The sequence below is a fragment of the Choloepus didactylus genome, chromosome 2 (assembly GCF_015220235.1).
Source record: "Choloepus didactylus isolate mChoDid1 chromosome 2, mChoDid1.pri, whole genome shotgun sequence".
Lineage (NCBI taxonomy): Eukaryota > Metazoa > Chordata > Mammalia > Pilosa > Megalonychidae > Choloepus > Choloepus didactylus.
In genome coordinates this window covers 94,606,593-94,632,340 of record NC_051308.1, presented here as the reverse complement: position 1 = coordinate 94,632,340, position 25,748 = coordinate 94,606,593, and the positions used below count along the sequence as shown (strand labels likewise).

The window sequence follows — 25,748 nt, the reverse complement described above, 5'->3', positions numbered from 1 at the left end:
ATCTTGCAGTGAGAAGTCAGGAAGGGGAGATTTCTATGAGCTGGACAAGTTAAGGAAGGATTTATGAAAGAAGTTGTGACAGTGGGGGATGCCTAAGATGAATCTTAGAGAATAGATAGAATATAGGTAGGTAGATAAGAGGTTTAGGGGCAGGGGAAGGGGGAGCATTTCAGCATGAGCCCAGAAATCTCTTTCTAATTGTTTTAATTCATTTGTATAACATCAAACAATATAGCAGTCATAAAAGAAGCATTGATTACAAGAAATCTGGATGAGCCTAATAAAAGCAGACAGCAAAATCAAAACTAAAAAACAGTACCAGTTACATTTCTCTTTCTCATTTACAAAAGATGGGGCTGCAGTGCAAATAAGAATTTTGTAGCCAGGTGTCCAACTTTAGCAGAACCCCATTACCACGAGTTGGAAAGCTAGGATAATCCCACTTTTAGGACCTTTCTATAAGAGTGTACCTGACAGTGTACAGAGGGGAGGTAAAATCTGATCTCTGATATGCAACAAAAGTGAGTTTGTAGTTACATATGCAACCAAGTTTCACTGTATTCAGAAGTGTATGTCATCAGGTACTGCTCACTGAATTGAAACTGGAAATAAGAGTCAAGAAAGAGAGCAAAATCAGATGACTTCATATTTGACGGTAATTCCCAACTCCCCCACCCCCCCACCCCCTGCAGTCTAGTTTGTTTCTCCATGGAAAAGAGTATAAAAGGCTGAGCTATATAAACCACAACTGTGGGCTGGAAGGAGGGAGTAGAGGAGAGCAGAAGGAGCTGCCGGTCGCATATACAAATCTTTTCAGATGCACTGAAACACTTCTCTTCTTCAATGCAGGAGGCATCACCATGAAAAACTTTTCAAGGAGGGATTTGAAGTACCCAATGATTCTTTTGTATCCCAAGAATTTTCTTTTCAGAAGGTGGTTTAATATGGGCCATCCATGCTGAATGAAAACAAGAGATAATAAATTGAATTAAGGAGCTAAAAAATCACAAAAATTAACATCTTAATAGTAAAGGTAAATAGTAATTAAAGGTGGGGAGAGGAGCAAAGGACATTGAGAGTTGGACATTAAGGAATGGGAAGAGAACCTTAGACAGTGCTTTTCACACTTTTATGGATATTGAATCCTAGGGTCGTGTTAAAATGCAGAATCTGATACAGTAGGTCTGGGTGGGACATGAAATTCTGCGTTTCTCACAAGCTCCCAAGTGATGCTGACACTGCTGCTCCACAGACCACTTTGGGAAATTTCTGCAGTACAGGCTTTGTCTCCATATGTAATGAGTTTGAAGGACATTTTAGGCAGATTTGGACCAGTGGAAAGCCAGGGAAATGGAAGACATGCTCAAATGTAGAGGAATCAGAAAAATCAAAACTCATGATTTGATTGTCTACAATCAGTGGTTGTTCTGATTCTGATGGGATATGATTTAAGGAGATGGTGACAAATTTAGCTTCATGAAATAAAAGGAACTCTTCTGCAACACAGTTGTCACATATTCTTGGAAATGACAGGGGAGAACCAAATATGGTACGTCCTAATAACACCTTTCAAAGGGAGAGCTAGATTCTGAGGCTCTGCTCTCATGGTGAACTGCCAAGGTAAACCACAATTCAGCAGCTGCAAACCTGCTTGCCAATATGGAGAGAAAAAGGTTTCAGAAAGCAAAATTTCACATTTACCCTCCTCTGAGGTTGGCATCATATCTTCCTGTGTATCTTGGGTGTAGCCTTTACCCAGGCAGAATTTAGCCACTAGAAACCAAATGAGGTGATAAACAGAACCAGTTTGCAGAAGAGTCAAAATAACCCAGCAAGAGATGAAACCACAAATGCCCAAGAAGTCAGTCATTTACCAACCGAAAGTTAATAGGAAGGTGTAAATAGGACCATGAGAATTAACTCAAGGGCTTTAAAAAAATTGACACACAGTGTTTGGTATGATCCTGTTCATTTAACCTTTGTCTTGTTCTAGAACACACCCTACTTCTTCTACCCCTCCCTTCCTCAGTGCCTTCACACAATGGTTTCAGTGTGATAGAAAAAAAAAAAAAATCACCTTATTGGGAGAGGAGTGTGTTTAGGTACAACTCTAACCTGCAAGTCAAGAGTCCTGAGTTCTAGAGGCATAAGGGGTTAAGAGTATGATCTCCGGATCCGGACGGATTCAAATCTCAGCTTTCCTGTTTATTCAATGACCTCAAGGTAGCAACTTCATTTCTCTTTAAACTATAAAATGAGGATATTAGTAGTACCTACCCCAACAGGCGTGTAGGCAATATTTAAAGATTTAAGGCGAGTTAAACACTCAGACCAATGCCAGCATGGAATAAATGCTTGGTAAGTGTTTATTGTTATTTTAACTAGCTCTGTCACTGGCTCCTATAGGGCCTATAGGAAACTTATTTATAGGCTGTCACCAAGGGCCTATAGGAAACATTTAATTGTGAAACTATAAAGAGATTTTGAATGTGGTGTCCATCAAGATACTTTCCAGACCTAAAATTTTGTGGTTCTCAGAATCAAAGTCACCTTGGTCAACAAATGAGAGGTGTTCTGAGACAGCTGGGAAAATAATTCCTTGCTAGGTCCTTGTAGACCATCTAGTGACGCACACAAGGGCCACTTGGATGGGGCCAGGGCTCCCTTCCCCCCTCTCCCACAGCTCCCCCATACACCACGGACTCACGGACACCCAAACATGCCATTCACAGTCCCACTGCCAGACTTTTATCTGCATCAGTTCCCTCCTCTAGACTGACATCTCTGTTTCTCTCCCTGCACCTAAGTCCTATCCATCCTTCAAAAACCAACCCAGGTTCCACTTTTTTTTTTTTTAAGATTTATTCACACACCATACAATCATCCAAAGTATACAATCAATTGATCACATTACCATCATGTAGTTGTTCGTTGATCACTCTGATCTATTTTTTAAACATTTTCCTTGTATCAGAAAAAGAGTTCCACTTTCTTTATAAGAGTTTCTGTGATCACTAAGCTGGAATCATCTTTCCTTTCTCCAATACGGAATTCTTTGGCCATTACCATACTCTGCTTTGTATTTTTGTTCTGAATTTTTTCCCAGCTTCCTAACTAAGTCCCCCAACAAGATAACAATCTCCCTGAGATCAGAGGCACAGCTTATCCCACTTGGTGTTTCAGTTAAGTTTAGCAGTGTGCCACCACAAAGGTGTTCAATAAACAACTGTTGATTGACTCATTACCCTAATGTAAGCTAGGGACTATAGTTAATAGTATAATAATATTGTTTCATCAGTTGTAACAAAGGTGACACACTAATGAAAAATTTTAAAAAGAGGGAAAACTGTGTGGATAGTGTGGTTATATGGGAACTTTGTACTTTCTGCATGATTTTTCTGTAAACCTACAAACTGCTCTGGTTTTAAAAATTAAAAAAGAAAGAAAAAACAATATGACAATTTTCTTCATACGGTAATTAACTTAATGCTAAACCTCTTCCTGCCAGCAACAATTCACGTTCCCCAAGGACCTCTAAATACATTCTGAATCAATTTGCTTCCATCTAGTGGCAATTAACACGCAGGTGGTTCCTGTGACCAGGAAACGGCTCTGAGTAGACTGTGCCAGAAGACTGTCACTCAATGGGTGTGAACAAGGAGGAAATCTTTACATCTTGTGGGTTTCCTGCCCACAGAGACAGGAAGGTCAGGATCTAGGACCCCAGCCATCCCTATCAATGAGAAGAAAGGGTAATAAAATAAAATCGAACCAAAAAGAACCTCCACTGACTCTCTGTCTCCATCCATTTACCCCCAAACCGTGTCTTTCATGGCCAAACTTATTGAAAGAGAGGAATACGTGTTCTGCTTCTGTTTCCTCATCCCCGCTCATCCTCAACTCCTGTCATGATTTCTGTCATGATCTCCCCACTGAAACCCTTGTTAACATCCACTGGGAAATTCATGGCTCTCCCAGCAGTGTTTGAAAGCCCTCCCATTCCCTCTTCTTTCCTTCGCATTCCCTACCCCCCTCCTCTCCTCACTTTCCTTCTGTTTCTCTGGCAACTTCTTCTCATTCTCCTTTTCTTACCACCCCACACCCCCGGTTAGATATTGATGTTCCTCTCTCCCAGGTTGTCTTTGATTCTCACATGCACAGCCTCCCTGGCTGATGGCACCCAGCCCTGGGGTGGCAGTTACCTCCTGTAATATGAGAACTCCCAGATGCCCTGTGCTGTGGACGGTAAGTGAACTACAGATGCCTAAAACTTCAAACTAAGCCCATGATTTTCATCTCTATAAAACTCATCATTGTTTTGTGTTCCCTTCTCAGTAAATAGCACCATCATCCACCAGTTCTCAGGTCAGAAATGTGGCAATTTCCTTGATTCTTCTCTCTTCCTCTTAGCCAATTAATAACCATAATCTGTTGTTTCTTCCTCCTCTTATCTCATGAACCCTTCCTCTCTGCTATTTCTCTAGACAGGCATCACCAGCTTTAACCTAAATAACTTCAAAACCCTGCAAAACGAGTCTCTTTGCCTCTAGTCTCACCCACCTCCCATGTTTGCCATACTGCTGTACGGAGTGATCTGCATAAGATGCAAATTTGAGCATGACACTCACCTGCTTAAACCCCTTAATGGTACCCCAAAGACCTCAGGATAAAGCCCATACTTTATCTGAGCTTCAAGATCAAACTAAAAAATTGCTTCTTTGGGGGAATCCATAGATAGAACTCATGCACCCCACCTCGTCCATACTTCTGAAGGATAACATTCATGAGACAAGTGGCCATTTGCCGTCATGTGCTGGGCAATGAGGCTTTGGGTTCCAGAGGTGTGCCTTCTTCTTAGGGTCTGGGATATACTTGTTTCTCAATAAATGCTGGCTGAATTTCATGTTTCATGAATACTGTCTTTAGGTCCTCACGTTGAGTCAGGACAAGAAGAATATACCCCATTGCTTCCAATCCTCAAAGAAAATTCGGGGACAAAAAGCTCCTTTTACATAAACTTCCCTTTCCTTCTAGGGCATTATTTATTCATTCACTCACTCAGCTCCAATAGCAACAAAAAATAGTGTTCAAAGGAGACTAGTAAATTTATCACTTTCCTTAGAAACTTCCTTTGGATGAAGACTCCATATAAATAACTACTTTAGAAATTAATATGTATAGCTGTCATAGGAATTATCTTAAGGAAAGAAGAGAAGGAATTAACAGATATGGAAATTCTTTTCTGATAAAACTTACCTTTTTTTAGACTTCTTGTCTAAAAATGGAAAAGAAAAGAAAGAAATAGCATCAGTAAAAAGTAGTCAATAATAATAAGATAATAATCCTTAAAGTAAGGGAGAAGGAGGGTCCCACCTTCACAACTGTCTTTTGAAGTGTATTATGTATTGTCAGGTGGATCCCAACTGTATCTAAGGGAATTAGATATTCTTCCCTAACAGACCTAGCTATTAATACTATAATAACATGTGTCATTACCTCACGCAGCATCTTCTCTACAAGAATACATAAGAGAAATTTCACTCTATTCTCAGTGGTAGGAATTTCATAGTCTCATCTGAGTGACTGGTATATTTTTATCTTGTAAACATAGCAAATACCACAAGTGGTTATGCCTCTTTCTTTTGTTGGCTGCCAGGTAACTCAGAGTCAGATCTGAGACCCCCTTCTATCAAGTGTATAGGACTTTGTGACACACATTTTTGTGTCCTAACTTCACTCCTGGCTCCAATTTACCTTGGTACCCTAAATTTTGCCGTCTTATTCTTATTTTTTTTTAACTAATTTAAATTTGCTATATTGAATGCATTTTATGAACTTATATTCTTTTTGAAAAAAGCAGAGTGTGAATAAGCAGGTAAATGAATCAACTGCAATGTTTGGCTCCAGAGGAAATAAAAGCAGAAAAACTCTTTGAGTAGATAAAGTCATCTGGGAGGCAATATATTTCTGTGGTTGTAAACCAGAGCTCGAGAATCATCCAGCCAAAGTGTAAGTCTTATTTTGCCACCTGTAGTGCATCTTTGAACAGCTGCTTATCTTCTCTGAAGTACAATTTCTTTTTCTGTAAAAGGGATATAATAATTGTACCTTCTTCTTTGGGTTAGTAAAAGAAAATGTATTCAAAGTATTTGGGCCATGGCCTAACATTGTTCCATTACTATTTTAAACCTTTAAAGTGTTACTGATTACTGATTTAAAACTTTCCTCCAAAATTCAGCTTGCTGATGACATGCAGCAAATGCCTCTGAGCAGGGGGAATCAAATCTGAATTAATTTTGGGTTTCATTTGTTTCTCTTCATATAGATATACATTAGAAGCAATGAAACACAGCAATAAATGAGCAAGAATCTGTTCCTACTGTGAGGGTTTATTTTTGAAGAAAAGGGAACTAAGTGGGCACGTGTTCAGTTTCATGCCCTTTTCTAACCCGTGTGTTGGTTCAGGTGGAAAAGTCTTCCAACCAAGAGAAAAACAGAGTCTAATTAATCTAAAGGCCAGTGGTACTAGGGGACACATGGATAAAAGTCTGAGCTCTGCAATAGATGATGGATGATAGATAGGGAAGGAGGGAAAGAAAGAAATGGTGGTGTGACAGATGTTAAAGTTGGTGGATTGGGGTATCAGGGGAGGGGGGTCAGGGTATGCTGGAGTTCTGTGTATGGGGTTTGTATTGTTTTTGCAACTGTTCCTGTAAGTTTGAATTTATTTCAAAATAAAATTTAAAAAATTTTTAAAGAAAAAGTCTGAGCTCTGACTCGGCCCCGATGATACGGGATTTTAAAGATTTAGCCAAAGACATCATTGCCTTACTCATTAAGGAAATAGGATCAATAATAATGAATGATCAGAGAATGATGATGCAAGGAACACAAAGTATTTCTAGATAGCCCATGAGCAGGGGAGCATGTTTCTGGAGACTTCCTTATTCCTATATCAGAGAGAACTCTCTCTGATATCTTGGATACCAAGATAACTAGGGAAGCAGTAAAATGCCAGGGTTCAGACAGTGCATCCAAGGACAGAACAGGAGTCAAGATTCCAGTCATTTTGTTGGCTACTGTGCTCTAAATATTCAGCGGTTCCCTTTCTCCTGTTTTCTGAACGTAAAAACCTATAAAATTCTCAATGTAGATGAATAATGTATATATACAGCTTTATTGTTTTCATTTTTATCATTGCAAATGAATCAGCTACATTTTCTGTTAGAAAGCTCTGGGGTTTTAGCCTGGGAACCTAACTATCATGTCTAACATTGTCTCTATAGGAAAAAAATATTCTTTGTATTTCATAACCAACTTACAACTAAAATTTTGGAACACAAGTCATTTGTTGTAGAAGACAATATTGGAAGATGTTTTACAAATGGGGAGTATTAAAATGTTACATTGAAAATGCCCTGACTTTCCTACAACATCAGTGATCTTTTGGGGCTTCTGTTTTCTTTGTTGGCATAACTGTAACTACCCTAACTGCCCGCTAGTTTCCTGTTTGCCCCACACTGATTCCCACAGCAGGGGCATGTAAGTTTTCAAGTTATCAGTTTGAGATCTTGTACAGAAATGACTCCAAGGTAAAAAATTTGAAAACAACCCCTCTGCTTTTCTCACCACTGATTGTAAAACAGCCTTAGCCAGATAATCTCCTCACTAAATATACGTGACTTTGATTTTACAAAAATGTATTAACAGATTTTGGAATTTGGGAATAAATATCCCCCTTATTGAAGTAACGCACAGGTCCAAAGTCATTGAGGTTAATTTAGAGAATAGCCACCTTATTGCAGAGGAAGGTGTACAATTGCCCACACTATTTTTTTACTCCCTCATTTCTGCCATCATCAGTCAAGGCAGGAGGAAAGAAAGGTTGATTGGGATCAGGCTATGTAGTCTCAGAGGAAAGGAATAGCAATGGCGGGAGAAAAATGCTGTTCTTCTTTTGCATAAGTTATACAGTATTTTAAGGTGGTTGGATCCAAATTTGGCAGAATTTCTAATAAGAACAGACACATTGTAACTGCTCCCTGCTCTCAGAGTACAGTTAATGAAATTCTTGGCCATTGACAGTATCGTTCCTATTATCTTTCTGAGTTGGCTAGAAAACTAACCTAACTCCCCCTATTCTTAAACTTGGGATGAGTGATGAGATCATGGTGGAAGACCATTAAGGATTTTGGTGGATAATATTCCTATAATTGTCAATGTGGGTGGGGGCAGCCTTTACACACCATGTTCAGCAAATAGGATGCATGCTAATTAATCTGATGGAAGTGGAATTAAATTGCCAATCAACTGACTCCACTAAATGGGAGTACAGAGAAGTTGATAATCAGTTGTTGGAGGTCAACCATGCATGACCTCTGAACTTGAGCCAGGAATGCCTAATGTGCATGAATTCCATAGTCTTGAATGTTTCTGCTATGTGAATGCTGCCAAACGTGACAGTGCACACTCAAGGCCTGTGGAGGGCCATGGGCCTGTAACCAGCACGATCGTCCCACTATAGGGCTTGGACACACTCAGGATGGAGGCAAGGGAAGTGATACTGTTGCTCTTCTCTGGTGGTGTTCCATCTACTGTTCTGGGCAGCAGGTAGTAGCTTCTCAAGGCAGCCCTCCTTCTTCCCTTTTCTTCTCCATTCCAGGATGGAGGGAAAACATGAGCATGTGGTACAAATGGTTAGAACTTGTGGCCTTGCTGAAGAGGCAATGCCAAGAACACATGGGGACTTCTCCCAGAGACGTGCACTCCCACACAGGAGCCAGAGAACTATGTGACTTTAGAAGAGGTCAGCTATTTGGAAGCAGTGCCTGGAAAACCTTAGTGGACCTTAGATTCACTTTCTAGTGGAATTGTAGCATTGAAGCCAAAGGCATGTAAGCTCTTAGAGCCACTGAAAAGGATTATGTGTCCTTTTTTTTTGCAAAATTAAATAAGATCAAAGAACTATTAAAATATCTAATTTAACTCAGTTACCACCCTAGCAAGGTGTCTTGAACATAGCAGGTATTTGTTAAATGTTTGTTGATTGAAAAGCAAACAACAGCCAGCTTGTTTACTGAAGGTTGTACCAAGCTGCTTCACATGTCCCTAGGGACGGGTGTCTTTAGCACGTAAAGCTTGGCATCCTGTTTCAGTTGAATCTATCACATTTAATTTCCTGTGGGTCTCTCTACATTTTTTTCACCTTAAAGTTGTATTATTTTATATGAAGTTAAACTCACAAACCTTTTTTTAATCGCCTTGCCAGCCAAATGATAAATGCCAGCCCAGAGAATGCCGTAACCATGACAGCCACCGGAATGAAGAGGGGGTTATAGTCACCCTCCTTGATCATTGAAAAACTCCTGTCTAATTCTGAAAGAGAAATCAGTAAGACACATAACATGAAGCCACAAGCATTATTGTCTTAGGGCCATCTCATGATATTTGAATTTTTTCCTCCTTAGGTCTCCCCATAATAACCCATTTGATACCAGAGGTAGTTCATTTAATGCCATCTGACAGATGAGGAAACCGGCATGGCAAGGCCCATGATAAGTCCGTGGCAGAGGCAAAGACTGGACCAGCCTCCCTTGCCCAACACCTATAGAATCCTGATCCCCAGATTTGCAAGTCATGGAAAGGTATCTAAAATTCTTGACAAGAAGTGGTCACTGCTGTATTTAGCTCCATGGCCTTGGGACACCAAAACACTGAGAAGAACTGAAACATCTAATACAACTTCAGGAAAAATAAAAGACAATGATCTGAACCAGATAACTTGTCAATCAAAGGGGACTATTAAAGCAGTTATGTTAAAGTTGCTGCGCAAATAATATGCACTTGATGTTTATATGCTAAGGACCTGTACCAATCTAGCTCTCAAATGATGTAGCCCTACCACTTCCTTCCACTTCCTTGACAAAAATGTAAAAGGATGCATCTACATATCCTCTTGGAAGTGTAAACTAAGTTCATTTGGGAGCTTTATTGAAAAAAATACCAATATGACAAACCTACAAAATCTGTCCTCTGATCCCACCATCTGAAGGAAGCTACTTTTGCATATTGACTTAGGGTCTGACTGTGTTCCTTATTCTTCATATTACTTCATATTAACAAAAAGGGTTTTGTTAAACCCTTTTAAGGTGCTTCCATCCCCAACCCAAACAAGTTCCCAGAGGATCCAAACAGAGGGCATCTATTGGCTGGATGAGGAGATGACAATAGGCCAGCCTTAACAGGAAACATCCTGATAAGCCTGATACAAATTCCTCCCTTAATGACCCCATGCCTACTCGCTGCTCCCCACTCTATTCCCAAGCCCTGGGCCACACGGAGATCTGCTTCTCTGACAGCCTCTACAGATCCTACCATTTAAAGACTTTTTCCATTGGTGCAGGTAGCCTTGGGGTATACTTGGGTGGCTATTTTTTCACATGCTAATTTAATATGCATATTTTTAGCACCAATTGTCAGGCTCTGTGTCAAGGGGAAGATGTACAAAGCTGAGGAAGACATAATCCTTCTCATGCAAAGACAGATATGGGCTAATTGAAAAGTACCCACTATTTGGGGAATTTGACTGCCACTGCTGACCAATGTAGAGGCATTTCAATGGACTAACAGAGAAATCAGATTGTAGTGGAATAGAAAAATGAATAAAATATGAAGTAGTAGAGACAGTGGGTTTAGATTTTAAGAGTTAAGATGTGAAGAGGAGTTGAGAATTGGCTGAAAAAAAGAAACAAAAGTATATCTGGGCAAACTTACTTTGACATATTGGACTAGGGCTGGACCAGATTCCAGATGATCCACAAATAGTTTCCTTCTCCCCAATTAGCTCAGTTCCCTCTGAGCAGTGGAAGGTGCATGCAGAGGTGAAGCTGAAGTTTGCCAGGGGGTGATTACAGTCCACGGTCCCCAAATCGGGTGCTGTTAGAGGCTCACACCGAATCACTTCAACAAGAAAGAAAAAAAACAGTATTTCTGGGCAGAGATCCTCCCTTAACTAAAGGTTTTTAGCCAAAGCTGTCTGACTTAATCATTCATATGAACCTTCTAGCAATAAGAGCACTCAAAACCTGGGGGTAATAAAATAAAAATAAAAAAATAAAAAAACCTGGGGGAGCTTTGGTGCCCAGCTATGGTGGCTCTCCAATTCTGCTGGAAGTGCCATGCCACATTGTCTCTACCCAAAGGCTCTCATGGAATATTCTCAGTGATTGTAGAGAATTTTCACTTTCACTTGTTCTAAAGTCTACAAAAGTCATTTTGTAAAACATCCCAAGTCCCTGAAACAAGTCACCCCACTTCTATAAAATTCAGCAGGTTGTTTGGTGTAGTTCTTAGGCTTAAATAAAGAATTTTGACAGTTCTTTTGAGAATTAAACCACTTAAACTAGTGCTTCAGGAGCATACATGTAGACAGCATAACCAAAACTTCAAAAAGTTTGGATGCCACCAGTTTTCTCTCTTATAAGGCTAATCTTCTTGGCAATTAAGAAGGAAAAAATGACAACACATATTTCCAATGAACAAAGTTAAGAGGTTATGTTTTTATTTTACACAACAATTGTTATTCTGCAGAGTTCATGGAGGAGGAAAACTAAAAGAAGACTTCAAGAATAAACCAAAACAAAACAAAACAAAACAAAACAAAAAAAAACTCAAAAAAAAGACCCCTTCCCATCTGAGAGGAAATTGGTTGGTGTTAAGTAGAACACCACATAAAATAGGTGCTCCTGAGAAGAGAGGACAACCAAAATTTAACTGATGTTCAACAAGACTGTTCATTCATGCCATGGCAATGAGAAAAAAAAGAAGAAAAAATGCAGAGTAACACACTATATTGCTGTAAATTGCATACACACTGTGAGATGGCTTTAGAGACAGGGGATTCGGTTGCTATTCTTTTGTTTGGTGTTTTCCTTTTAGCTTTAGTAACAATAAATCACTTGAAAAGCATCATAGTATAATCTAAGTTGAAATTGTGTTCCAGAAGAGACAGATTTCTCAGCAAGACTGTGCATTTTCCCAGGCTGTAGACCCAGGACTACTGAAACAAAGCTTCTTATCTGAACGGTTACTCACATTGACAGGCTGGTTCTGGAGATGACCAGTTTCCAAATGGTCCACAGGTGGTTTCTTCAATCCCAATTAAGTCTGTTCCCTTAGAGCAGTTGAAGGCACACTGTGAGCTGAAACTGAAGTTTCCCACAGGGTGGGTACAGACCATGGTACCCAAATCAGGAGCTTCCAAAGGCTCACACTGAACCACTTCAATGAGAAAAGAAACAGTATAAGGTAATATTAAGAGGACTTTATGCCTGGGTTTGAATCCTAGCTCTGCTACTTAATAGCCATGTGCCATTAAGCAAGGTTACTTAACCTCTCCTGCTTCAGTTTCTTCATCTACAACAAGGGGATAATGATAATTGTATCAACTTCATAGAATTGGTGCAGGAATTAAATGATTTAATGCAAGTCAGTAAGTTAGAACAGAGCCTGGTTAATTAGAAAGTCCTAACTAAATGTGAGCTTGTCTTCTTTGTTTTGTCTTGAGCACTATCTGGGGGGAAAGAGTACTTAAACCCAGATCGGTTTACATGGAAATGACCAGTTAGACTTTGGAAATAGCTATTACACTGGAGCCCCCGAGTATACTAGAGTATCAGGAGAAGGAGATTTAGAGAGTGGGCTTCCATGATCGGAGAGTGAGATCTCCATAAAGATCATAAATTCTTTATAAGCTTCCGGAAGCATCTTGGCCTTGATTCTGTCTTTATCCACTATAGCTCAGTTCCTGAACTTTAGTGGTTCTGATTTTGATAATCCTCTTCAGAAACTGTATCTATTTCCCTGATCTGATTGGTGGTCTGGTAGATCCAATGAAGACTTGCAAAATAAAGTCTTTGAATTTTAGGCCCTGACATATCATTTGGGCAAATACATGCAAATATGGAACACTTGTGTTTTATTTCTTATCTACCAAATTTGAGCCATCATTCTGATCTAGTTCTTGAGATCTAAATGAAGAAAGGACTCTAGGAATTAGAAGAATTTTGATATTATCCCCTGATAGGACAAGTCCAAATTAAAGTAAATTATACTGTCCAATTCATTTCAGGCCCACAAACAAAAGCCTGATACATTCCAGTTGTAGCACAGAATCCTACAGATGTGATGATAAATAAGACACTTACTGACCTCAAGGAGTTGTCAAGCTACCAGGGTAGATGGACAAGAAAACAGATAACTTCCACAAATGTGGGAGAAATAAGAAAGAAATGCGGATGACTATGGGAACACAGAATGAGAACCCAGAATAGGAACACTTAGCCTGCCTTGGGATCCAAACAAAACTTCCTGGAAGAAATGGTCTTTAAACTTTGACTTAAAGATGAACAGGTATGTTAGCCATATGCAAAATGATAGAGAAAGCCATGAGCAACATCAAGGAGATACAAAGCAGATGGGTGGAGAGTGTGGAAAACTACAAGCATTTTGTTGTTACTAGAAGGAAAAAGGAGACAGAGAGTGGTGAGAGAGAAAGATGGGAACCAAGACAAAATGCTCTTAAATGTTTTTCATTTATTTATTGAGTACTTCTATATATATTAAGCCTTGAGGAGCTTAGATTTCATCCTGTAGGGCAAATGATGGGGAGAAATTAAAGAGTGGATGGTCACATTTGTGTGATGTTTGTTTGATTGTTTTTAATTGACCAGCCTGCCAGCAGTAGGAATAATGTATTTCAGGACAGCTAATTTGAAGTTGTGGAACTCAGCTAGGAGACTATTGCAATAATCCAGGAGAAAGATAATGAAAGCAATGATAGTAGAGTTGGCAAGTAGGAGGCAAACAGGAGAAATAAGAAATTATAAAAATTGGTAATGTATTACCTTGCATAAAGGTAGGGGGAGGAGAGTCCCACAAAAGAGGGTCCATGTAAATGGTGGTACCACATACCGATATAACAAATTCAAAAAGGAAAGCTGGCTGGTGACAATGGATTTTACAAAGTCCTTTGGGTATCCAAAAGGATATGTCTAGCATATTTGGGGTTCAAGACTGGAGACACAGATTTGTCAGTCCTAACCTCACATAGATTTTTGAGTATACAAGAGTCATGAGTTTGACAAAAGGGAGCATGTGGAGTCAGAAGAGCAGTGGGTAAAAGACAGAAGCTGAGAAATAATAACAGTTAATAGGCTTAGTTAGGTACATGTCAATGAAGAAACCCTAGGAGAAATGATCACATGTTGAAAGAGAACCAGGAAAGAGCAATATGATGGGAAAAAGTAGTAAGATATTCAAAAGGAGTGAAATAGGCATGCCAATGATATAAAAGGATTAAAAAACTAAGTTCAGGAATGGGGTAAGCATTATCTGGGGTAAAGTATTATGTAGGAGTCATGACTCAGGGATGGAGTAAAATGAGTTAGATCTATTCTAGTTGGTTGACATTTAAATTTATTTTGGCTTTAATTTTTTGTTCTTACAAATATCACTTTTTTCTTTTTATAATTTTCTATTTTATGTGCCAGACACTTCATACACATAATTTTGAAACTCAACTAACATCAAAGGATTTTATATTTCTTTCAGTAGAGAGCTGACTGGGTCAAAGACTCCTTGACTTTGAATCTGTGTTTTCTTTCCTTTCCATTTCCACCACCACATCTCTGAATGATTTCAATAGACTCCTAATGTTTCTCTGCTCTTCTCTCTCTGCTCTCCAGTCCATTCTATGAACTGTTTCTAGAAGTGCCCTAAATTCAGGTGTTGCCAAATAAAGACCAGCCTTCTTCCTTAAGGAGTCCCCAGTCTTGACAAACTTACTCCAGCTTTTCTTTCCATCAAACTCAATTAATTATGAGCATATGTCATTTCCACTAGTTAATTATAAATCCCTTAGGAGCAGAATCTGTGATAGAGCTCTTTGAATCCTTCTGAAATACCCAGCCCAAATGAATTTGTTGAATTTATTAGTATATATCTATATAATCTATGTATATATACATATATATATGTATATATCTCTGCAATATTTAATAATGTATCATTATATGTACTTTCCTCTTTGGCCTTGTCCTGTCGTGACTTTGAGAATTATGTTAAAAAGCAAGATTACCTTACAGATAACTCACTCTCATAATGATAAATGCTATAGTATCTTTCAGACTTTAGAGTTCTAATTAACCCAAAAAATTCATTATATCATGAGATTTTTGAGAGCGGGAATCTAACATACCCGATCCATTATTGCAACCCTTATAGCTTTATCCCAAAACTGTGTTCTTTGTGAGTGCTTAAAAAGACTTCTTTAGAGGTGAATTGAAATTTCATACTGACTTATGAAATCTCCACGGGAAGCTAGAAACATTGTGAAAGCATAGCTTTCTGATAGAAACTTCCCATTTCTCAGAATAGTTGTATAGGAAAAAAAAAAACAAGAAAGGAGCTTACCAAATTGACACTGGGGTCCATAATACCCCACATCACAGTTGCAGGTGTAATTATTGATGGTTTCCACACATTCCCCATGACCGCTGCATGACCAGGGCTGACAAGAAGCTTTTAGGAAGTCAGAAAAACATTATTTTAATGTGATTACTTTTTAGTAGTCATAATCATTTCTTTTGACCTTGAAAACTTTTTTAGTGAGATTTTATTTATGTAGTATATTAGCCATATAGCCATAGACATTGATTTGTTCTCAGAATGAATTTGCCAATAATAACACTCTATAACATTTAGGGGAAACTTAGTGGCATTCATTGAAACTCTTGAAATTACTCACTTTTAATGTGATAAGTAGATTAAATGATTCCTTGACCCCAATGAGTTTTGCAATATGCTTGGCAATCACTTTCTCTATAGAAAGTATGGAGATTAAGAAGTTCATACTTGCTAAAATTAGCAGAGAGTTCAATTTACAAGAGATCACAGTATCTATATTTCACTGTAAAAATATGACTTGGAAAAATATTGACCCTTTTGGAAACAGCATAGTGTTTACAGAAATGTTCACTCACCTCAGATAATGCAATGTTTCATTATATAGAATTACATCATATTTGGCCAGGAAGCTAAGGTCTAGCACCTAGCGCCCGATTTTGCAATGAGGAAACTGAGGTGATGTGAGCCTAGGCTCTCCACTGGCCCCCTCTCTCTGCTTCCATTCCATTGCCTTGTTATCAGGGGGCACTGGGTATCCAGTTCTTCATCTTTACTTCCTATATATACCTATCATTTTGATGTAACTTGATTTAGAGTATAGGGAGCAGCTTCAAACACCAGAAATTCTCAGAAGTGGCATGATTCAAGTTTACTTAGAGGATTGGAGGTATTTTAAAATCAACTAGCAGCTTGTTCTCTTTCCCCAGCATTTCCCTGGGGTTAATCCAATTCTTCTCTTAACTCTGGCCCTTCCGGTGCCCCAAGTCCCAAGCAGTTTGGTCACTCCCTACCTGTGTAGCAGAGGGCTACCTTCTTTTTGAGGCAGGAGTCATCATTCCACTTTCCCGAGTCTTGGGGCCTCTTGATATAGATCTCCACACAGTCCTCTTTGGTCTTCTTGTTGTTGGGCTCCCCAGTACCCCAGTTTTTTGCTTCTTCAGTGAGAGACTTGTTGGTTCCCACCCAAGTCCATACCCCTCCCACCTTCCGGATTCCTATCCAGTAGTAAGTAGAACTGTGGGGAAGTGTCTTCTCCAGGTACTCAATTTCCCCCTTGTTTTGTATGGCAACTAAATCCGTGTAATCTTTTTGGCAGAACCTTCTAGCCATTCTCCAGTCCATAGGATGTTGAGAATAATGGTAAGTCCAGCCATGGGTTCCATGATGTACCAGGAAATCTGAAAGACGTCAATGCAAATTCTGTAGACTCACATAATGTTACAGCTGAAAATAGCCAACAGCTCATCCAAGCCAACCCGACACTTAAAGATGAGGAAACTGGGACCCTGACAGTTATAAGCAACCCGCCTAAGCTCACAAACTAGTTGGTTGTGAATTCAAAGTAGAACCTAGACTTCCTGACTCCAATTGCATTTCACCATAATATGCTGCTTTTACTCATAACTCTATTTTAGACAAATGTGATGACTTTCTCAGATTTATTTTCATAAATTTTTTTCTCAAAATTCTTTCAGTGACATTTAACCCACATATTTCAGAAACTCGTATTTCTTTTGCTCAGTGGCTGTGAATCACTTAAATCTAACTTAAGTGTAACTTTGTAAGATTTTCAAACCACTTTTTGATCCTGAGGCAATTCCCAAGAGGCCAGCATTTATGTGCTTAAAGGAGAAGCAAAATAAGGGCAGGAACAATGCCATACCTTTTTGTAATCTCTTTCATATCACAAAGATAATATTTTACCATAGGAAGAGCTACTGCTGGGAAAGCCTCAAAACATAGTCAAAGCCTTATATATATAATTGCATAATAAAAAAGAGACCAATTTACAAAACCAAATGATATAGGATTATAGAATTGATTAGATCACACTCTGTGCAGAAAGATACTCAACTGAAAGTATTCAATAATCATTTTAATTAAACATCAAATAATCATTTAAATATGAGAGCTTTGAAGAAACAGTAATAAACACATAATTATACAATGACCCCATAATAATATATACCATTCAAGCATGGTATGATCTGTGTGAAACATTATACAGTAAGGTAAAAGCTTTCACAGCTATCAACATTTATTGAATTTTCACTATGTGCAGGGCAAGTACCCCGGAGAAATACCAAAGAAAATATAGAAATAATTCTTATAGTTTCCTAAGGATTCTGAAAAGGAAATAACATATGCAAAGAAAACATAACTAATCTTGATTAAATTAAATATATTAAAAATGGACAGAGAGCTAGGAAGCAGGTATGATTAATGGGTTGAAAATGTCATAAATGCTTTGAACAGAGTTTTAAAGGAGCATCCCATTTGAATATGAGTTCTAAGAGGGATGAAATAGATTGGTTTACTGCTGTATCCTCACTGCCTAGAATAGTGTTTGGTACATTGTAGGGACTCAGAAAATATTTGTTGAATGAAGACAGCTCTGGGTTCCACAAGTGGCACAAGGCAGACACGGTATAAGGAGTAGGTTTTGTGAGGCATTACAATAAGCCTGTTTGCTTGGTAGAGTTAAGAATCCAGTCCGGGGAGTAAGAAGACATTAGCTTAGGGAATGAGAAGGAAGGTTCAAAGTAATTGCCTGAAGGTCTTCAAGAATCAGACATAAAACTTGTATCAATGGGAGAAGTACCAAAAAGCTATCAACCACGTCCCCCGTCCTCAGACAGCTCACAGGTTAGTGGTAGAAATGGCATTGCTGTATATTGAACCATTATTTAAAAATAGAAAGTGGCATGCTAAATATTTGGTGCATATTGAAGGTTCCTGACTAGATATTTCTTTATGGACTTTATTCCTTTACAAATGAAGACTTTTATGGGATTATCAGGATTTTTACCACACAGCAGCGGGTGTAACGAGTAATGGGAAAGCACTAAGGATAGGAGGGGAAAAAGAGACATTTGTAGAAAGGGCACGATTAATAGCTGCCTACCTAATAGTTTTCTCTTATATTATGTACACCCAGTGGTAGTTAAGAAAAATGAGCACAAGTAAAAAAGGCTTAGTAATATATAAATATCATAACATACCACAACAAAGCACTGTCCAGACCCACAACTTGAAGACATTCCATAAGCGCTTCTGAGGGTGCTGACATTTCCATGGAAATATCTGCAAATAAAGTGCAAAATTTTATTTAGATTTATACTCTTCAACCACAAGTTCGCAGCACCTTCAGGAGGTGCCTCCAACTTTCTTAAAGTTCAAAATAAAACGCATATGTCTTTAACCATGTCCAAGGTAATAGATTTCTCAGACACAATGTGAAAAAGTAGCATTAAATTTCCCTCAAAAGTGATGATATGTGGATTTTTTTTTCATGTTTTAGTCTCAAGTTGCTGATCATTACTGCTCTGAATCTTCCCCCTACATTTCAGTAATTTTTTGTACCTATTTTGCTGCTGAGTGTTAGATTAAACTACCTGATATTTAGTATACATTTTTAAAAAATGTTCTGTGGTGCCCAGTGACTTAATGATGTCTAAATTTAATGTCACAATCTCACATTGATTATAATGGGTCAGTTCTTCAAATACCTGAAACAATTAGATATCAAAACAGACACAAGTAAAGGCAAGCTGTTCATATTTTTTTCTCAAATAAAATGAAGTACATTTTTGAGCAACTCAAATGACAAGATCCCTAATTTTTCTGCACTCCTTAGTGTCATCTTTTCTGAAGCATATCACTTCTAGGTAATCGCAGCATTTAGTTGCAAAAGTGCTCATTTCAACAAGATAGCACCTTTTCAAGAATCTCATCAGAGAAAAGTCAAAGAGAGGATATCAGCATGTCTGAGAAAACAGATTTTAGGCTCACTTTTTTGAGACTCTGACAATATTCTTAATTTTTAAATTTTTTAAATCCAAAAATGAAATGTGTTGCTGCTTGTCCTTTGCCACCTGACCCTATAATACCAAGAAAGGGTTTTGTCTGAGCATCTGGAAATCTTTTAGGCTGAAAGGCTTACCATGGCTTTGCTTGATGCTTCTCTAATTCTTATGCAGCCCTTCAGCCTCTCGACTCAGTGGCAAAAGTCTCCAGGTCTTGCCCAAGGGGAGTGTGCTGTGTGGCATGGAGACTGTCTGTGCTTCACCGGAGATGCTCACTTTCCTTTATTTCTCTAACCAAGTCTCACATCCTCTTCTTCTTCCCCATCCCCCCTCCTCTTCTCTCTCTCTCCTTTCCCCACCCCTTTCCTAGCCTGACCTCTAGCACCTCCCCCTGAGGAAAACAAGCCTCCAACTTCACTGGGAAGGTATCAATTATTGTCAGATTTTCCTTCCTTCCTCCCTTTCTCCTCCCTCTCCTTCCCACTTCCTTCCTTCCATTCATCCTCTTTCCTGCCTTCCTTCCTTCTATTCTCCCATCCCTACTTCCATCCTTCCTTCCTTTTCTCCATCCATCCTTCCTTCCATTCTCCCGTCTCTCTTTCCATCCTTCCTTCTTCTCTCTCTTTTTCCTCTGTCTCTTTCATTCTTTCTCTTTCTTCTATTCTCTCTCTGTCTCAACTTTTTTTTTTTTATAAACACATAGGTAACTCTTATCTATCTGTGGTAGAGGGACCCTGATAATTACAAACACCACACAATCAGAATTGTGTTTCAGACAAATGTGTGATGTCTGCTGGCAGATCTGATTAGTTTCAGTTTCTTCTCCTTCCTCTTTCCTCGCTCACCCTCTAGTGCAGGTCCTTGTCATGGCACTTTCTAAAGCTGGGTCCTGAAGAGAGCAGCACTAGCTTTTACCCTAAGTGAAGTTGAGAGCCTACAAATACCTTTATAATTCTGGAGTATTAAATGTAAGGGAGATAAGACTGCTTATGAAATTCAGATCCATATGATGAAGACTCTGGAAAAGAACTGAGGAATTTGGGGAAGACTCACTGACATAAACAGATGTGCATTTTTAGGAAAAAAATGTACCTATATAGCTAAACACTCCATATTTATTTCCTTATTTAATCTGTATAGCAATACTTTTTCCTATTTTTTAATAGAGAAATTGTAGGTTTGCAGAAAAATTATACATAAAATACAGGGTTCTGGTATGTCACCCTATTATTAACACTTTGCATTAGTGTGATATATTTGTTACAATTGATGAAAGCACATTTTTAGAATTGTACTATTAGCTATAGTCCATCATTTGCAATAGGGCTCACTGTTTGGGTTGTATAGTCCTGTTTTCTTTTTTAATTTATTCTAGTAACATATATACAACCAAAAATTTCCCCTTGTAACCACATTCAGATATATAATTCAGTGCTATAAATTTTGTTCACAATGTTGTGCTATCACTCCATTTTCCATCAATCCAAATAGAAACTCTGTACAATGTAAGCATTAACTCCCCATTCTCTACCCCCACCCTTGACCCTGGTGACCTATAGTCTAGTTTCTGACTCTATGAATTTGCTTGTTCTAATTATTTCATATCAGTAAGATCATACAATATTTATCCTTTTGTGTCTGGCTTATTTTACTCAACATGATGTCTTCAAGGTTCATCCTTGTTATCACAGGTAACAGAACTTCATTCCTTTTGATGGCTCAATAATATTCCATCGTATATATACACCACCTTTTATTTATCCATTCATCAGTTGAAAGACACTTGGATTGCTTCCATCTTTTGGCAATTTTCAGTAAGGCCGCTATGAAAATTGGTGTGCACATATCTGTTCGAGTGCTGTTTCCAATTCTTTGGAGTGGGAATATGGGGTCATATGGTAGTTCTGCACTTAACTCTCTGAGGAACTTCCAAACTGTTCCACAGTGGCTACAACATTTTAAATTCTCACCAACACTGAATGAGTGTTCTATTTCTCCACCTCCAGCATTTGTAATTTTCTGTTTTTTAATAGTGTCCATTTTAGTGGGTGTGAGGTAGTATCACATTGTATTTTTGATGTGAATTTCCCTAGTAGAAAATGATGTTGAGCATCTTTTCATGTGCTTTTGGTCATTTGTAGATCTTCTTTGGAGAAATATTTATCAAATCCATTGCCCATTTTAAAAGTAGGTTGTTTATCCTTTTGTTGTTGAGTTATGGGACCACCCAGGACCTTTCTCCTGTACCCAGATGCCTACTCAACATCTCCATTTAGCTGTTTATAAGCCTCTCAAACTTTGCATATCCCTAATTGAACTTCCAAACTTCTCCAACCCAGAGGGCTTCTTCCACAGTCTTTCCCATCTCAGTAAATTATACCTCCATCCTTCCAGTTGCTTAGGCCAAAGTCTTTGAAGTTAATTGTGAGTCCTTTCTTTTTCTCACAATTCATATCCAATCTTTCAGCAAATTTTGTTGACTTTACCTTCAAACTATTCTCAGCATTCAGTCACTTCTGCTGTACTGTGAATCTAAATCACTATCATCTCTCACCTAGATTATTGCAAAAGCCTTCTGACTGGACTCCTTGTCTCTGCCCTTGCCCTCTATGGCCTGTTTTCAACAAAAGAACCTGAATATTTCTGTTAAATTGAGCATCATTCAGCAGCCTAGCCAGAAATAGAATTTGCCCCAGATGGTTCCATTGAAAAGCCTTTAACGGAGGGACCACTTACAGAAATTAGGCAAGTTTAAGAGAAAAACAAGAGAAAACGAGACAATCAAAGACCAGCAATGGCAGGAAGCAGTTGCCACCCCTGCAGCTGAAGATCCAAGGGGAGAGAATAGTGTCACCCAGTGAGAACTTCAACTCTAGAGGAGGAACCACCCACTAGAAGCTGTAGTGGAGGAAAGATACAGCTGCTTCCAGGAACAGAGCACCAAACCCAGGAGAGGATGGAGAGAAACACACTGACCTCCCCATCCTCTCACTCTCTGATCCCATTTAGGTCACCCTCTTAGTAAAACCGATTGGAAACCAGCTCACCGGAGATTGTGTGTTGCTGTCTGCAGGGGTCAGCTTCCTGGGACACAGAACAGGGTGGACAGGGAGGATCATACACAAGATAGCAAGCACAAAGTGACACAAGCCAGACCATATCACTCCTCTGCTTGTAGTCCTTACTCTGGTTTACAGGGTCTTATATGATCTGGTTCCCTGCTTCCTAATCATTTTTGTCCTCTGAGATTTCCATTCTTTTGTAAAAGCTCAGCCATTCATTTAAGGCGAGTTATTGTAATTAATCTAGCAATTCTAGGTATCACAGAGGTAAAACCCAGTTGAGGGTTTGTTCGGGATGCAGAGTTACATCATATCCACAGGACATACTAGTGCTTTAGATTCTCGTCAGACAGAAAGACCTCAGATTCCGTCCAAAGTTTTGAAGGAAGAAAGAAAGAAAGAAAGAAAGAGAGGGAGGGAGAGGAGGTAGAGGAGAATAATATTTAGTGAATGTTGTCATATACATATGCAATCTATTCACTTGTGTACACATTTTAAATTCTGCCCTTAACCTCATTTAGATGTCTAGAATATACTTGGACCACATAACTTAGCCCCTCACTGAGTTCCTCTCACTAAGTTAATCAATGCTATGTTCTTTGGCTGCTACCAAAACACTTTCATATGGATGCTTCTGAATCATATGGTTATATCTTGTGTGTTTGTTGAGAATATTTTTCATAAAGACACAGTGAGAAAATTAGTTTAAAATTACAGAACTTTCAGATTTAGATTTCAATCTAAAGAGATTTGGAGTAGAATAGGGACATGTGAACCACCATTGGAACAGTGGCCATGGAAAGAGTGCTTGTTAGTCTATTCCAAGCCCTCAAAAAGCTAGAACTATATTTAGTGTGTGACTGTTATAAAACCAAGCAGAGGAGAACAAATGCTGGAGGACCATTTGCCCACCATGAGATGATTAAGGGTAGTGCCACTGAATGCCAATGAAAGGAATAATACTTCCCTAGCTTACACCCCCACCACAGATGACCACAAGACTTACTTGTCTGTTGCTACCAACCGATGCTGCACTTGCTGCAGTTGCCAACATCAGATTATCATGGATAGAAAAAATGCACAGTTCCCCACAACAACCATTAGGCCTCACTCCAGGCCGGAGTTAGACCGAAATACCCATCCACCTCCAAGGTCCTATCACGATCAAATCCACGGTGGCTCACGTACCTGTTTTCCTTACACCTGGAGTGTAAGCCCCCATGGTCATCTGTCACCTTCTGGACAGCTCTCCCACGCTGCTCTCCCCTGACATAACCCCGCCTTCCCTCCCAAACTCTTCCACGCTGCCCCTGGGATTCCTAAAAAGTCCCCAATATACTCCATTTCCTTTCCAAAGCTTCCGTGTACCTCTTTGTTTAACAGAAACCTGGCTGCCTCATAGGGCATCACTTCCCCTGCAGATCTCTCAAGATGATAATGCTTATTCTGTCACTCCCCACATACCTCAGGGCTGGAAGGCAGAGTTGTTTTCTTCCTTTATGATGAGTGCCTCTTTCAGATCTTTTGTTCTTCCAGTTTCTTGTAAAACAAAACAAAACAAAACAAAAAAAAAAAAAAAAAAAAAAAGGAAAGAAAAGAAAAGGAAAGAAAAGAAGAAATAAAAATAATCTTGGTTCCTTAAACTCATCACATTTAGGTATACCATCTTCTCACCATCCTCACTATAGGCCTCTCATGCACTGTTGAGGGTTTGTACCTAGCTCTCGGTATTCCTCTCCATGTCAGCACTTTCCATAATCCTACGTGACTTCAACTAAATGTGAACAAGCCATCCTGCAACCTGGGTTCTCCAATAACATTCTCCTCTGCTCAACTTCAGCCCTTCTCCCAGAACACAGTCTCAACCTTGATATCACCACATACTGTATCATCTCCAAAGTCATATTATTAATAATGACTTGATAATCTAAAAATAGTCTCCTATTCTCATAGGTTATTGTATCCCATTTCTACCCGTCTTTATCCTGCCTCATTGAACCTCCATGCCATTAACTCATTCCTTTAATTCTAACCATCAGCTTCCTCCTTCTTTGCTTGCCATCCTGTTCTGCACTATTACCAGACATCTTATTTCCAAAACTGGATTTTAAATTCTTGCCTTCTGAGAAAACTCATTCCATTTGTGAAAAGCAGCCCAGCTCATTATGATTAGCCCAAATCCATTATTAGTTTATTCATGCAATAAATATTTGTTGAGCAACTACTATGTGTTGGGAATATGCTAGGTTCTGAAAATATACCATTGACTGATGTAATTTGTCCCTGCTCCTATGGAGCTTAGAGTCTAGTGGGGAAGCAGGCATTAAACAGACATTTATACAAATAATTATTTAATAACAATTAAAGGAGAGAAGAAAAATAATGAGCTGTGAGAGCATTAGAGAGAGCACCTAACCTACCTTGAGGAGTCAATTCTCATGCAGGGATGTTTAAGTAGGGACCTGAAGGGTAAGTAGGACTTAATCAGGCAAAGGATGGGTGCCGTCGGAGGGTGGACAATTCCAAGTATAGGAAGGAAGATGTTCAAAGGCACCAAAATGTGCAGGAACAGAAAGTAAGCCAGTGTGGCCGGAGAGCAACACATGAGAGGGTGTAGTGTGAGATGAGTGTAGGAGATGGATTAGGACCAGATTTTGTATTGCCTTGTGAGCTGTGCACCCTAACAGCATACTGAGAACCTGGAGACTAATGAATTTATGAGAATTTTATCATATAATCCAGGGGTGGTTATGAGGGCTGTCAGTAGGAATGGAACATAGCCACTGAGTGTTATGAACTATTGATAGGATTTGGCACCCCTGGCAGATCAGGGAGAGGAAAAAATCTCCTTGATTGTAGACTAAAACCCTGTTGTGGCTTTATTCTTATTTTTGACAAAGACAGAAGGCTTATCTTAATGCTACATGCCCTTTGGCAATCAAATGATTTTATAATCCAGCAGCCTGCTTATGTGTATATGAAGAGAAAAAAGATTTGATTTCTTTTGGCTTGGAAGAGGGCAGCTAAAATTTCAAGGTGGAAGCTATACATATTATTTCTAACTGAAAAAGGACCAGAATCTCCTGCCTTTTGGAAAGATTTCTGCTTTCTTCTATAAAAATCTCTATTCTAATCCCATGGCATGAACACTGAGAATTGCTCCACTTCCGACTTCTGTGCTTCCCACTTGCCCACG

The 25,748-nt window shown here is 39.0% G+C and overlaps 1 protein-coding gene across 1 annotated transcript; it reads right to left on the bottom strand.

Moving 5' to 3' along the window:
* Positions 1–788: 788 nt before the first annotated feature.
* On the bottom strand, positions 789–19,780 carry SELL (selectin L). Its single transcript, XM_037825389.1, has 9 exons — positions 19,628–19,780; positions 18,687–18,768; positions 16,476–16,862; positions 15,472–15,579; positions 12,094–12,279; positions 10,774–10,959; positions 9,247–9,375; positions 5,257–5,275; positions 789–958 (listed from the first exon to the last, which is right to left on the bottom strand). The coding sequence occupies exons 1-9, from the start codon at positions 19,628–19,630 to the stop codon at positions 940–942; spliced, it is 1,119 nt and encodes a 372-aa protein (XP_037681317.1). The 5' UTR covers positions 19,631–19,780; the 3' UTR covers positions 789–939.
* Between the last annotated feature and the right edge of the window lie 5,968 nt (positions 19,781–25,748).

Excerpts from the sequence above, each read along its gene's own strand:
- SELL (XM_037825389.1), bottom strand. Across the intron at positions 12,280-15,471 it reads TGGACCCCAGTGTCAATTTG|TGGTTCAGTGTGAGCCTTTG; the intron begins GTAAGCTCCTTT and ends TTCTCATTGAAG. Across the intron at positions 10,960-12,093 it reads TCCAGAACCAGCCTGTCAAT|TGATTCGGTGTGAGCCTCTA; the intron begins GTGAGTAACCGT and ends TTCTTGTTGAAG.